The sequence below is a fragment of the Melampsora larici-populina genome (assembly GCF_000204055.1).
Source record: "Melampsora larici-populina 98AG31 unplaced genomic scaffold MELLAscaffold_67, whole genome shotgun sequence".
Classification (NCBI taxonomy): Eukaryota; Fungi; Basidiomycota; class Pucciniomycetes; order Pucciniales; family Melampsoraceae; genus Melampsora; species Melampsora laricis-populina.
The window spans coordinates 183,848-197,349 of record NW_006768831.1 but is presented as its reverse complement, the minus strand read 5'-3'; the positions used below and the strand labels follow the sequence as shown (position 1 = coordinate 197,349).

At 44.4% G+C, this 13,502-nt stretch overlaps 2 protein-coding genes across 2 annotated transcripts; one reads left to right on the top strand and one right to left on the bottom strand.

The window, feature by feature from the left end:
• Positions 1 to 1,896: 1,896 nt before the first annotated feature.
• On the bottom strand, positions 1,897 to 2,388 carry MELLADRAFT_112534 (uncharacterized protein; the record flags this gene model as incomplete). The annotated part of the gene is made up of 2 exons (XM_007417047.1): positions 1,897 to 2,214; positions 2,332 to 2,388. The coding sequence occupies 2 exons, from the start codon at positions 2,386 to 2,388 to the stop codon at positions 1,897 to 1,899; spliced, it is 375 nt and encodes a 124-aa protein (XP_007417109.1).
• Positions 2,389 to 4,601: 2,213 nt separating this feature from the next.
• Positions 4,602 to 5,580, top strand: MELLADRAFT_68429 (uncharacterized protein; the record flags this gene model as incomplete). Its single annotated transcript, XM_007417003.1, has 3 exons — positions 4,602 to 4,683; positions 4,704 to 5,092; positions 5,185 to 5,580. 3 exons carry the CDS (start codon positions 4,602 to 4,604, stop codon positions 5,578 to 5,580), a joined length of 867 nt encoding a protein of 288 aa, XP_007417065.1.
• Positions 5,581 to 13,502: the final 7,922 nt, after the last annotated feature.

Genomic DNA, 13,502 nt, shown 5'->3' with positions numbered 1-13,502 from the left:
CCCTTTTTAATATGCGAACACATAAAAAGATTTTCGCCATCGAGGATTTTTGTTTACATAATTTTGACACCCCCTGATTCTGAACTTGTATTTTACGCTTCAAAACACTCCTGATTTTGTGGGATTACAAAAGTTGCTTTTAAGAGTTTAAGACCTCTCAAATATGTCGAATGGCGGACGTTCTTCCTTTCATTTTTTTATCCCCGGGGAACGAAACTGATCAAACTATGATCATATTCTTCAGGTCTTGCATCTTCAGCTTGGATTTTATTCTGCTGAGGTACATTCATTTTCCTACACCTATTTTTGGAATCAATCAATGTGGTCTTTCTCTTTACTCACTTGATCTTGTATGTATGTATCCTCATTTTGGGAATCTCTCAGACTGCAATCCTGTGAAAGAACAAAGACATGTAAAGTGAACAATTTGTAGCGTAAAAGGACAAGCGTGACATCGAGTTCAGAGGGGTTTGAATCATTCATTTTACAGCCTTTGTGGTATGTAAAGATCCGCTCTGAGTGGTATAGAAGAACAAGAGCTTGTTTGCTCTTTGTATCGGTCAACCTCCGATAAACTTTGAGACACGCTTGACTTTTTTATCTCATCCGATCATCGATCCAAAGGGATGGGTTCGATCTTGCCGTGTATCTCAAAGTGAATATACTTTTCTTTTGACCCGTGCATTACGCCTACATATCCCAGCTCACTGAGTCTGAAGCGATTCCCCATTGTAAGATGTCATAATCTGTTTTGATGACCCACTACAATCTGTGTTTGGAGCGGAAAGAGGATTTTTGCCTGAGTCGGCTCTTGTCCCGCGGCAAGTGAAACACCACCAAAGCTATCGACAAAAGCATATCTCAGGAGCGATCCCTTTTGTTGCTACATATGCTTGAGGTTCAGGATGTTTTAATCACATTCATGCGAATTAGAAAGGCGCTCATATTACACAATTCTCCGCTGCCTAACTCACTCTATGACGCTAGACGCGTGTCATCCGTTCGTCTTCTTCAAAAACCTCATATATATGTACATGGCTCTTCTGTGTGAGATACCATCCATCCATCCATTTACCTTCAATCTTTGCTTCCTCTCGACCTTTGCGGACCACTGGCTGGCCGCATTATATCTCTTTTTTATCTTGTTTGTTGTAGATTGTTCATATACTTACATCCGTAGGTAGCTACTTCAGTGTAGCTTCAATTTTTGCTTCCTCTCGACCTTTACGGACCACTGGCTCACCACATATTCTCTTTTTTATCTTGTTTGTTGTAGATTTTTCGCCGGTAACTGTTGATCCAAGCCCGGTTTCTTCTTGTTCATATACTTACATCCGTAGGTAGCTACTTCAGCTTAGCTTCAATATTTGCTTCCTCTCGACCTTTACTGACCCCTGGCTGACCGCATCATACGTCTTTTTTTGTCTTGTTCGTTGTAGATTTTTCACCGTTACCTGTTGATCCAGACCCGGTTTCTTCTTGTTCATATACTTACACCCGTAGGTAGTTACTTCAGTTTAGCTATATATCTAACCACCCCTCAATTTGTGTTTCCCTTCACTGAGGTACACTAGCTGACTGCAATCTACATCTTTGTCATGTTATTTGCTATAGATTTTTGACTATTACCTGTTGATCCAGGTCCAATCTCTTCTTGTTCATATCTTGACATATCTAGCTAGCTGCTTCGGTGTAAGATTACATCCAATTAACCTTCAATATTTCTTTCTGATCCGCTCTAAGTTACCCTGGCTGACCACAATCTATCCCTTTTTTGTCTTATTTATCATCGATCTTTCACAGTTAACTTTTGGTCCAGCCCTGACCTTTATATCATTGCCATTATGCGCCTGACTATCAATGGAGATGTCCTTGGAGACCTTGTACTCTCTGGAATCAGCCACCAAATAGCCGGAAACCAGCCGGCTCAGATCCTTCGAAGACACCAAATGCTCCAGCCGGCCCGAGTACGCCGAAGACCCCAAGTCCCCCGGCTGGCTGTCCCTGACCCTGTTCGAGTACTTCGAAGGCGTCAACTCCCTCAACCAGCTCGCCCTCAGCCCGCTCGAGAACTTCGCAGACGCCCAGCCCCTCAGCCCGTTCGGGTACTTCGCAGACACCCAGCCCCTCAGCCCGCTCGGGTACTTCGCAGACGCCCAGCCCCTCAGCCTGTCCGAGCACCACGAAGACACCGAGCTGGCGACGTCGTCCCACCTGAAGTACAAAATCACAGAGTCCTTAGAGCTCGAAGATCAAAGTGTTACAGCTGCTTCGCAATTCCGTCCCATGAGGACGATCCGATCTTTTGGGACAAAGTCTTCAAGCTGCCACCTGACTTTCTCCAATATATTTCACCGACTTGTAACCTCCGTGCTCGATCAACCACATGCCGAGTGCTTCGAGATATTATCCTATATTTCAATCCAGGCTATGAGCTGCCTCTTGATGCGCGGAAGTCCAAACTCATCCAGACCTTCAAAGATCTTGTGATATGTCAGTATGGAAAGGTGTATGGGTTTTAATATCGTGAGTCATTTTACCTACTGAATACAATATCCTGCTTCCACCCTTCAGCACCTATGGTAACAATTTGGCCTTTTGTTTTTAATTTTTTGAACCAAGTAGCATAGAATTGCACTTGACTGGAATTTCTTGGAAAATTGTGTAATGTCTACTATGGTATGGGTAAGATCTATTTGCTACTCTCTACATCATGTAGAAATGCAATCACCAGCCTTTTACATCTTGTTCATCTATTATATTTGGTGCATTATGTTTATTCCCTCATTTCTATTAACTATTGATATGTCTTGATGATTATTAATTATGTTCATGTCTGTGTCTATGGTCTCATGTCTTTTACCTTCCAAGTCACTTTTTGACACGCCATTTCTTCCAAAATCTGTACATCCTATGCACAACGCGCACCCCATCTAAGTTCATTTGTCAATCACTCTCGATTGTGTTAAAGATTTAAGCGCAGTTTTATAATGAGAAAATATAGGACATTTGCAATGCGGACAACGAATGTATATAGCATGCTTACAGTATGAATTATTCCCCTCCATATTTCGGAGGTTCTTCTTAGCTATCTCAAATATGGGGTTCAAATCTTCATCAGAATAGATATAACTGCAGACCATAATTGTTGCAATAGACCAATAGATTGAGATCTGTTAAGATTTTTACGAACATCAATTTGCAGAAAACTCATTTTGGTGTCCGAAAACAGGGAATCCGAAGTTTATTAGAGTGGGAAGAATAAGTGATATGAACATAACTTTTCACATAACTTTTCAAGATAATATGATAAAAATGAAAAGATAAAATAAAACATCAAAACAGACGATGGACATTCAATGAACTTTCATATCTTTAATATTTAGTATGAAGTAAAGACATGAAATTTGAAAGTCGAGGTATTTTGAATGAGAGGCTTAGATCTTTCGGCTGTCAGTCTGTAGATCATGTTGTACATGCAAGAATGGGATGTCAATTCTCGCAGTCTATGAGTTAGGCTGGTCAGAAGAAGAAACAGACCTTCGTCGACCAGTGCATGCCAAAACTCTCCGCCTTCTTTTTGGATCATGGACCACAGGGGAAGTCGCCATAAATAGCGCAGTAGGAATGCTCCTAGAATTGCCCATGTCAACCAAGTCGTACCGCCGGATAGTCGTTCACAAAATCCGTGTTTTGGCTGGAAGCCAAGAGGTTGAATGATGTCTTCTTTGGCGAGAGAGCAGATCTTGGTTTGGATGTAATCCGTCGCTTGAGATAGATGATTAAACCAGAAAGAATAGACCGAAGTTTGTGCCAGGCCAACCCAGATTGTTATAGTTTGACAAAGGCGGACGGCAGGGGGATACGCTTCAAAGACTACCCAAGCAGAGTATATGGGCAGCAGATGACGTAGGAGTCCGCTACGTACTGAAAAACGAGGAGCGATCATGATATGGTCGGTAGGCTTATGTTGAACTTCGGTTTGTCAAAAAGTAAAATTAATTGATGCTGTCTGATTGTCTGATCTAGACTTTAAATACCCACCCTTTGAGCAGAAGGAACACCGGATCTGTGCTGTCGGTCCTTGTTGTCTGCTTCGGGATGAGCATGCTGAGCAGATGACCATTCATCAGCAATTCCCTTTCATTGATAGTTCTTGTAACGCAACGCTGAACTACTGGCACTGAGATATGGCTCAGTCCAAACACCGTGACTCGGAGGACAAGATGAGCGACTGAGGCCTTCATCCCAAAGTGACTTTATCCTTATCATAGACTCACTTGAGCCATTTCGAATGTTCCATTTTGTGCAGGGTTCAGCTGGGTTTTGACTTGCCCCCTGAGGAAAGCACGGCACAAGTACAAGAACTATGTACATATGAGCAACTCAGGTCAGCACGTTTGTGACGCAGATGTCTTCAGAGAAGAAAGACATCTCCAATTCCTGGTAATCGACCTACATAAAACTCCGATTAGTAAGAAGGACTCCAGTGTTCATCGCCATTACTTCCAATCAAACAAAATCCAGATATTAGAATCATCTTCTCCCTTCAAAACATTGTTCGAGAGCCAGTGAAAATCTTCTCAATCGTAATTGCCAACATGCAGATTCCACTCAAACTGTCAGAAGTACTACATGACGGGATCCAACAAGTCCAAATCAACCTTGAGAATCACATATCACGTATGTATTCTTCACTCTAGTCTCCGCCAAACATGAGATTTACGTCGCCTCTCACACCATATGTCCTACCCCAGATCAAACACGCTCAAAAACGAAACGAACCCTCAGTTCTGGGGGTATTGCCGGGGGGGAGCTTCATTTGATGTCACATACTCTACAGCAATTTCAAAGACGTCTCGCGGCCCTGTCTCTTTTGAGTGAAAGACTATTCCATTCAGAAACTCTCCGACCTGGGGATATCCACTCGATAGTTTCCAGGTTCTCTTGCATCCGATCCCAGTCAGGTCAAGATGACACAGGGGCCAAAATGGAGTCCGACTTATCAGTATGGAGAAGAACAGCATTGGAATCTGGATCTAGTGCAAAGGAAATCAGTTCGTATTCGAAGGAATCGAAGCCCGAGAAGAAGGTATCTCATGTCTAAATCTCTTTAGAAGTTTTCAGCGTAAAAATACCCTTAAACGCAATTGATCTGACGCGTATTCTATTTGTACTTCAAAGGTGGAGGACCGAGACAAATTTATCAAACTATTGACAGTGTTCATGGAAGACTACGAACACTTCAAGGGTTGCGTTGAGGTTGCATTGAGCTCCGCCAACAACGTACCTTCCGAAGCGCAGGGTATGCAAGCATCAGCATCCTCTCATGCGGTTCAAGATAGCAAAAAGGACAGTTCGCAAGAGAAAAATTATCCAGTCAATAAATCAGATATGGTCCCTTTCACCAATGCAATGGCTTTACACAAAGAACCAGATGTGGACAAGGCTTTGTCCAAAGTATCGGATTGGAGTAGGTTTGCCAAGAAAGATGAAGATGTCACAGGGTGGTCTAGTGACTCATCGGAAAGTGATACCGACGAGCTGATTTGCAAGATGCTGGTTCCTAATTTGAAATAAAAAAATAGCCTGCCCGGGTTATTGAAGTCACAAAGTTCTTCTAACACTAGTAACCACCTGACCTGTCCGCATTGACCCATTCTTCGATTTATTTCTTTAGCGCCATACTCACATTGGCGTGATTCGCTTCAGAACATTTCCGCATTCTTAACCTTATTACGGGTATACCAGGGAGCCATGTGTATTTGGAGACTGATGAGTACTCAACAAGAAATACTAGTCTTAGTATTTCTTGTTGAGAGTGAAAATTGAAAATATGAAAAGGAGGGACCTCAAGATGACCCATTACCTCCACTTATCGCAAATCCTCCAGCGGATAAAACAACTCAAGGATTAAATAACTTGAAACTTGACTGAGAGAACTATGTAACCGGTGGTTCACAATGGTATATATATATATGTATGGTTATAAATAAAAAGTTGAAGTGTGCGACCGTGTTTAGATATATATACACTTCCAACAAAATTGTATATTTGAGTTTATAAGCTATAAAAAAGGAAACTTGTATGACCCCAGTGAGAGATATGATGTAGTATTTGCTTTAAAGTAAAGCAGCATGTAAGGTTGGACTATACTCTAAACCTCAGTACTTAAACAAATCGTTCAAAGGCCTTGGAGGCCATACATTCGAATAGAAGGGCAGGTTTTTGAGTTCGGCCTCAGAAGAGATGCGCTCGATGGGTTCATTCCTCAGCAGGAGGGAAATCACTTGCCGCATGCCTTCAGTCATGTGTGATGGGAACATAAGTCTCTGGCTCAAAATCGGGTTTCTGAAGCTCGTCGGATGTGCGTCTAAATATCCTAGAAGAGAAAATATCAGCCACATAGTGTAAGGTTCGGGAGAACCTTCACTCGATACTACGGACGGGACACTGTGCGAACACAGCGAAGGGTTTCTAGAACCCAAGAGATCTAATCTGAAATTGCAAATATCAACGGAAAGCGCTGGTTCCGAAGGATAAGGGGCAGGAGATTAGTCCCGATATCTCTAAGGCAGGCTATCTAGTAAATAAGAAAGAAAAGAGATGAAAGAAATAATGAGATCATACCTGGTTCCGAAGGATAAGGGGCAGGAGATTAGTCCCGATATCTCTAAGGAGCCAGAAGCAAGAGGAACGCGAAAACAACTTTATAGATAATGAAAACAAGGCCTAAGCTAAGTGTTAAATATTAAGTGTATTGTATTGGGTATTGTGTAATGACCGTAGGTCTTACAGTCTCCCCTCCTATAAAAAGAACAGAGCATGCCCGCACACAATCTTGGTATGAGATTTTGAGCGTGAGGTGAAAAAAAAGGAAATGAACAATTGAAAAATAGCCACATAAGAATTCCTTCTAGGAGAAAAGAAAAAAAAGAAAAGGCTTGCCCGCACGGTTGGTGTTTTGCAACTAAAGTAGCTCCAGCCTAAAAGAAAAGAAAGAAAGAAAACAGAAAGAAGAAGAAAAGAAAAGAAAAAAGGAAGTGAGAATTCAAAAGAACAAAAGAAAATTGAGAGCTTGAGTTGAAGTTGGTCTTGAGAGGATGAATATTGTTGAGTACACTCCGCCGTCGTCCAAGTGCCTCGGTGACCTAGGGAAAAAAAACGCCGAAAAGGTTGTGCTCACAGCGTGGCCGAGGTGTTGTTTTGACTAATTTTTTCGTAGTATACTACGGCGGTGTCATACAGAGGAGAGGAACTTACTTCCGGACCCCTTGAACCAACGTATTCACCCCTCCAATGTCCCTTTCGACATAAGGCTTCACTTTCGACACATGGAAGACATTATGACGCCTATCTCCTGACGGAAGTTCCAGCTCGACATTCTGCCCGTGGTTAGAAGACTTGATGACTCGGTAAGGACCTTCAAATTTCTCTTTCAGCTTATCTACTCCCCCTTGATGGCGTCCTCGCCAATCACTTGAATCCAGTAATGCCCACGAATCCGTTTCTAATGGATCGGACGGTCTGCATCGTTTGTTATGTTGGATGGCTTGCTGAACTCGGCTCGTCCATAATGCATCGCGAGCATTTGCCCAGGCATCTTCGCGCGTCTTGAACCATCGTGTTAACGCTGAGGGGTCCGCCGTCTCCGTTTCCTCCGACGAGATGGGCCTCTGCTCGCGTCCGAAGATGATCTCGAACGGTGACTTCCCAATCGCCACATTGGTCGCCCCATTGATAGCGTACTCTACCGCTGCGAGTGATTCCAACCACTTCCCCTGTCTCTTGGCCGTGAAAGACCTCAACACTTGTCCCACTGTCCGATTGGTCCTCTCACTCCTACCATCTGCTTGTGGATGAAAAGCCGTCGACATGTGGAAACTAATACCACTGCGCCGCATGAGGGCCTTCCAGAAATTCGACGTCCAGGTTTTGTCGCGATCACTGATGATCGTCGCTGGAGGTCCAAATGTGCTAGTCCAATTCGAGAAGAGGCGTGTCGCGGTTTTTTCGGCTGTGTCAGTTTGTCCACATGGAATGAGTTTCGTGAAGCCCGTCAATCTGCATGTCACGGTCAGGAGCATGTCGTAACTGTTGACTTTTGGCAATGGCCCAATAAAGTCAATCGCAAGACACTCGAGTGGTCGGCTGGGAATGTTTGGTGTCAGCATCTTCCCCAATGGCGCTTGCGTTGGGCTCTTCGTTTTCTGACAAGTATCACACGACCGCACAAACTCATTCACATCCTTTGCCATTCGTGGCCAAAAGAATTCTCGACGTAGATCTGTTATGGTTTTAAGATATCCTAGATGGCCTAGTCTCAAATGTGCTTCATCCACGAGTTCCATTCGTAAGTCACCAATACACGGAATATAAAGGCGATTTTCGATGAAAAGGAGACCTTCCTGAATCGAGCAGTCCTCACGCAAGGGTAGGGCTGAGAGGACCGCGCTGTAGAAGGAGTCGCTGTCGTACCCTTCGCAAATTCTCTTCTTCAGTTGAGGTGAGAGAGTTGGTCCGGCCTCCACCAACGCTGCAATGCATTGAACACCCTCAACGTCCACTTCTTCTTCATCACATCCCTTCCTCGATAATGCGTCTGCGACCCCATTGTCTTCACCCTTCACATACTTGAATTCTACGTCAAAATCAGCTAGTGTTTCGATCCATCTGGCTTGCCTTCGACTAAGGTTGCGTTGTTTAAGTAAGTAGGTCAAGGAGTGGTGATCACTCATGATATTGATCTTCATACCAAGCAACATCATCCGCCATTTTTGTAGCGCATGCATCACCGCCAAGAGTTCTTGTTCGTGAACCGGGTAGTTTCTCTCCGCTGGCAACATTTGTCTAGATTCGTACGCTATTGGTGATGCTAACTTCCATTCCTTGCCTTGAAATAATGCGGCTCCTAAGCCCGCTCCAGATGCGTCGGTGAAAAGCCACAGCGGGTCGTCAGAATCGAAGTCGATGTTTTTCAGGTGGGGTAAGGTTGTCATCAAGCGCTTGATGTTCTGGAAAGCCTCGTCTTCTACCGGCCCCCATGCAAATTTCGACGCATCAAGTTTGGTGCTGGTGAGTGGTGTGAGTTTGTTGACATGTTTTTCTAACCCCCAGATGAATTTTTTCATCCACTGCACGGTTCCTAAAAACTTCTTGATACCCTTAGCTGATTTTGGTGTCTTCCAGTTCATCACTTGTTCGACTTTCTCGCCATCTACTCTGATTCCTTTTGCTGATATCCAATGTCCTAAAAACTTTATTTCCTCCCTGAATAGTTTAGTTTTCTTCTTGCTACAGTATAAGTTTGCTTCTCTCAGCTTCTGAAGAACTTTGCGAGTATGTATTTCATGTTCTTCAGGTGAATTCGAAAAAACTACTATGTCATCTAAATATACCACACAAATTGAATTCAAAAGATCTCCTAACGCCTCTTCCAGCCGTCCTTGATGTGTACTTGGTGCGTTTGTAAGTCCCATCGGCATAACACACCACTTGTAGAGTCCCCACGGGGTATAGACAGCCGTTAAAGGTATGTCAGCATCTCTCATCCGAGTTTGAAAAAAGGCGTTGGTGAGGTCGATGATGGAGAAAAACTTCCCTGTAGCCACCAGCCTGACCAACCTGTCCACATTTGGCAATGGCGCGCGGTCCCTCACGGTCAGGCTATTCAAGACGCGGTAATCACATACCCATCTTGGAAGTTCGGTAGGGTCCTTCTTCGGGATAATCAAACTCGGCGATGCGTATTGACTGGTTGATCGACGTATTCTTCCAGCCGCTACATGTTGATCAATAAGTTTCTTCCAAGCATTCATATGCTTAGGCGGGTAGTTATATTGCTTCTCCTTGATGACTGCGTCTGGATCCGTCAAGATGATTTTATGTCTGATCTTCGAACTTTCATTCTGCATTTTTTCAGGAAAGGTTCCGTCAACAAACAGACCTTCATCTTCGGCTTCGTCTGAAACTGCTGGTATGTCAATGGGGAAGAGGTCTCTGAATTCTTCAAGCAACTGAGTCTCACTATCTTCATTTACGCTCATCAATGATAAATCTTCTCGCAGACTTAAGCGACGCTCCCAGGACTCGCGGCACTCTTTCAAAGGCTCGGTGATACGCGGAATTAAAAGCTTGGCGTGTTTTTCTTTTATTTCTTCCAATACGCGATAGTCATAAATTTTAAACCCAGTGCGCTCACAAGTTATAGCACGTTGATTGACAGAAACAGATAATTGAAATAGATTGAGGAAAGGGGTGCCCAATATCATATCAAATCCACCTCCAACATCTCCTAGCTTGCAATACACTCGATCGAATTTTCTTCCTGATGTTGATTCAGTCAGGTCGATGGTGGTGAAGTGTGTCAATGGCGGCGGGGATGATTCGGTGGCGACAGCTAGGCTGAGGTGTGTCGGCTTCACCAGTTTTCTACGCTTAAGGTGAAGTTGCTCTGCCGCCCGATCTGTTAGGAGATTAACCTCAGCCCCTGGATCAGCTAGTGCTCGTAACGTTCTGCCGTTACAGGTGAATTCAATTATGACACGAGGGGATTTGGGGGGGGGAACGCACCCTTCGGCTTCCGCTAGGTCGAGCTCATCGTCTAGGGCTTGGAGAGCTGCAACCGATGCTTCATCCATGTCTGGGAATTCTCCAGCAGCCGCCACTTTGGCATAAGACGGCGCTGGTCGGCCTGCTGGCGGTTGGTTGGTTCGACCGGCTTGGTTGTGAGCTCCAGGCGGTGACGATCTAGCTTTCGGTGGGATATAATTCGCTGGCTTAGGAGGAGCCACGTATCCAGGAGGAAAAACTACCTTTTCTCTGACGTAAGGGCCTTTGCAAGCGCGGTACTCGCTTCCACAGTAGCCTTTACAAAAGTGACACTTGCCGAGGACGTCCAAGTAAGAGTGGATCTTCCATGTGAACTCTTCATCGGTTAACCGGCCTGAGGTGTTGGTTGTGGCGACCCTAGAACGACTCTGAGAAGCGGTGTGGTTGTATGACGGGGTAGGAAAAGTTCTGGTTTTCTTGACGATAGCGTGAGAGGCGACTAAGGAAGCATATAGAGTTTCACATTGATTCTCGAAGGTATGATAAGCAAAATCCTTGGTGTGCTTCGTAAATCCCCATAATTTAACCGCGGTTTTCAATTCTTCTATCATTCCATACTCCACAAAGGTAGCTAGTTGATGATCGTTTATGACAATTGTATGGAAATTGATTAATACTTGAATACCACGAGCTCTAGTGCTGTATGCGATGAAGTCTTCGTACTGTGACATCTTCAAATGTTGGGCTTTCTCAAATAAACGACTGTTCCAGTCACTAGGCAGACAGGAGTCGAAGAGCTGGACCAAAAACTCCTTCCAGGTGCCTTTGATGAAACGGTCGAACCCTCCTTCGTAAAAGGCGTGGGCATTGGGTTCTTCCAAGAAGTTCCCGACTAGCGTGATTCGGTCAGTATCCAGCGTCACACCTTTAGTGCGGAAAAACGTCTTCAACGACGAGTACCATAAGAGAAAAGGTTCGGCATCGCGGTACGGTCCCTTATAGACTGGTCCGTCAGACGTTCGGAACTTTGTCAAATCTAACCCCGGCGGTGGTTTAGATTCCTCCGAGGTAGAAGCACCAGAAGTTGTTTCTTTGGATATCATAAGTTTCAACATTAAATCCTCGAACTTCTCCATTCGGCGGTTGCTGGCGACTTGTGATTCAACGATGGCCTTCATCAAGTCTGAGTCTGGCTTGGTAGTCGTTTCGTCGGTCATTTTTGGGAATGGTTTGCGGGAATCGTGGTCTGGCGTAGGAGATGGTGGTAAAGAAGAAAGTGGCGATTCGTCTGACTCTGGCAGAGGAGGTAAGGCAGGAGGTTCGGTACGAGTGCGGATCGGTGTCACCGGCGGTACTTGATCTGCTCGGTTACGAGAAGGCGTGATCGGCAGTTGTTGTTGAGAGACAACTTGTCTAGCGATGTTCGGATCTGGTCTTGATTGACGTTGTAATCGTCGATTCGCGCGAATAATCGCTTCTGGGTCTGGCAAAGGTGCTGGCGGGCCTGGCGGTTTGGTAGGATGAGGTTGTCGACGTGTCGTCATACACGACGATCAATCGTGGGGTAAGTGAATGCGAACTAAGTTTGAGTTCTCAAATGAAGTCCTCGAACTCAATCGGTTTGACGTGGCGCATTCGTTTGAGTAGTTGTATCGATTATGTTAAGTTTGAATTGAAGTTTAGGAAGAAGAAAAAAAAATCGGATTCTCTATTTTGGGTTTGAGAAAAAAAAAGTGTAAGGTTCGGGAGAACCTTCACTCAATACTACGGACGGGACACTGTGCGAACACAGCGAAGGGTTTCTAGAACCCAAGAGATCTAATCTGAAATTGCAAATATCAACGGAAAGCGCTGGTTCCGAAGGATAAGGGGCAGGAGATTAGTCCCGATATCTCTAAGGCAGGCTATCTAGTAAATAAGAAAGAAAAGAGATGAAAGAAATAATGAGATCATACCTGGTTCCGAAGGATAAGGGGCAGGAGATTAGTCCCGATATCTCTAAGGAGCCAGAAGCAAGAGGAACGCGAAAACAACTTTATAGATAATGAAAACAAGGCCTAAGCTAAGTGTTAAATATTAAGTGTATTGTATTGGGTATTGTGTAATGACCGTAGGTCTTACAGGATAATCCGTACATATCAAGTTTTATGTTGTTTAAGCACGGTCCAAATCATTCAACCTTCAGTTAGCGTTAAATTCTGGAGAGGTTCCCCCTTTTCCTGTGACGGTCCATCCATTGAATTTCTCTCGTGTTTAGACCATACCAATCGACTACATCTTCATCTATTCACAAACACCGATCCTAATGTACAACAGGCATGTCAAGACTGGATTATCTAAAGTAGCCGATTCCCAGACGGGTGAGATGAGTTTGAAAGAAAAGCCAGGCTTTGAAGAGAGCAACCCTCAACGCATCCGAATCTGTGAGTTCTTTACACTGGGCTCCGAGGAAAATAGTACAACCGTTTGCCAACACGCTTACCTTTCTGTTCCACATTTCAGCTCGCGGACTCTCATTGCAGAGATCTCAACCCACAAATGCTCAAGGTTCTTTATCCGATGGTGAGAGCATGCATGTCTCAATCCTCAAGAAGAGGTCTATGTTGACTTGGTCTTGCAGTCCCAACAGTCAATGCCTACCTGCACAGAAACTGTCACCAATGTCAAAACCGTCGGAACCACAACGGCGCATCCTCACGAGCTTGTGCATGTCACCCGAAAAGAGAAGAGTCTAGCTGTAAGTTGACGTGTCTCATGATGTTTTTATTGCAAATGTTGAATGTTCAAAATTCTTTTTGCCACATCTAGGTAATCTCAGAGTTTCTACCTTAGTCTCCGGTACTTTGGCTGTTTTTGTGGTAATGGCTCTATTGGTCATTTGGACTTGCGAAAGATTCCCCAAAACCAGAATCTCACCGATATGCGACCTTTCAAACTGGCACTCGCGCATT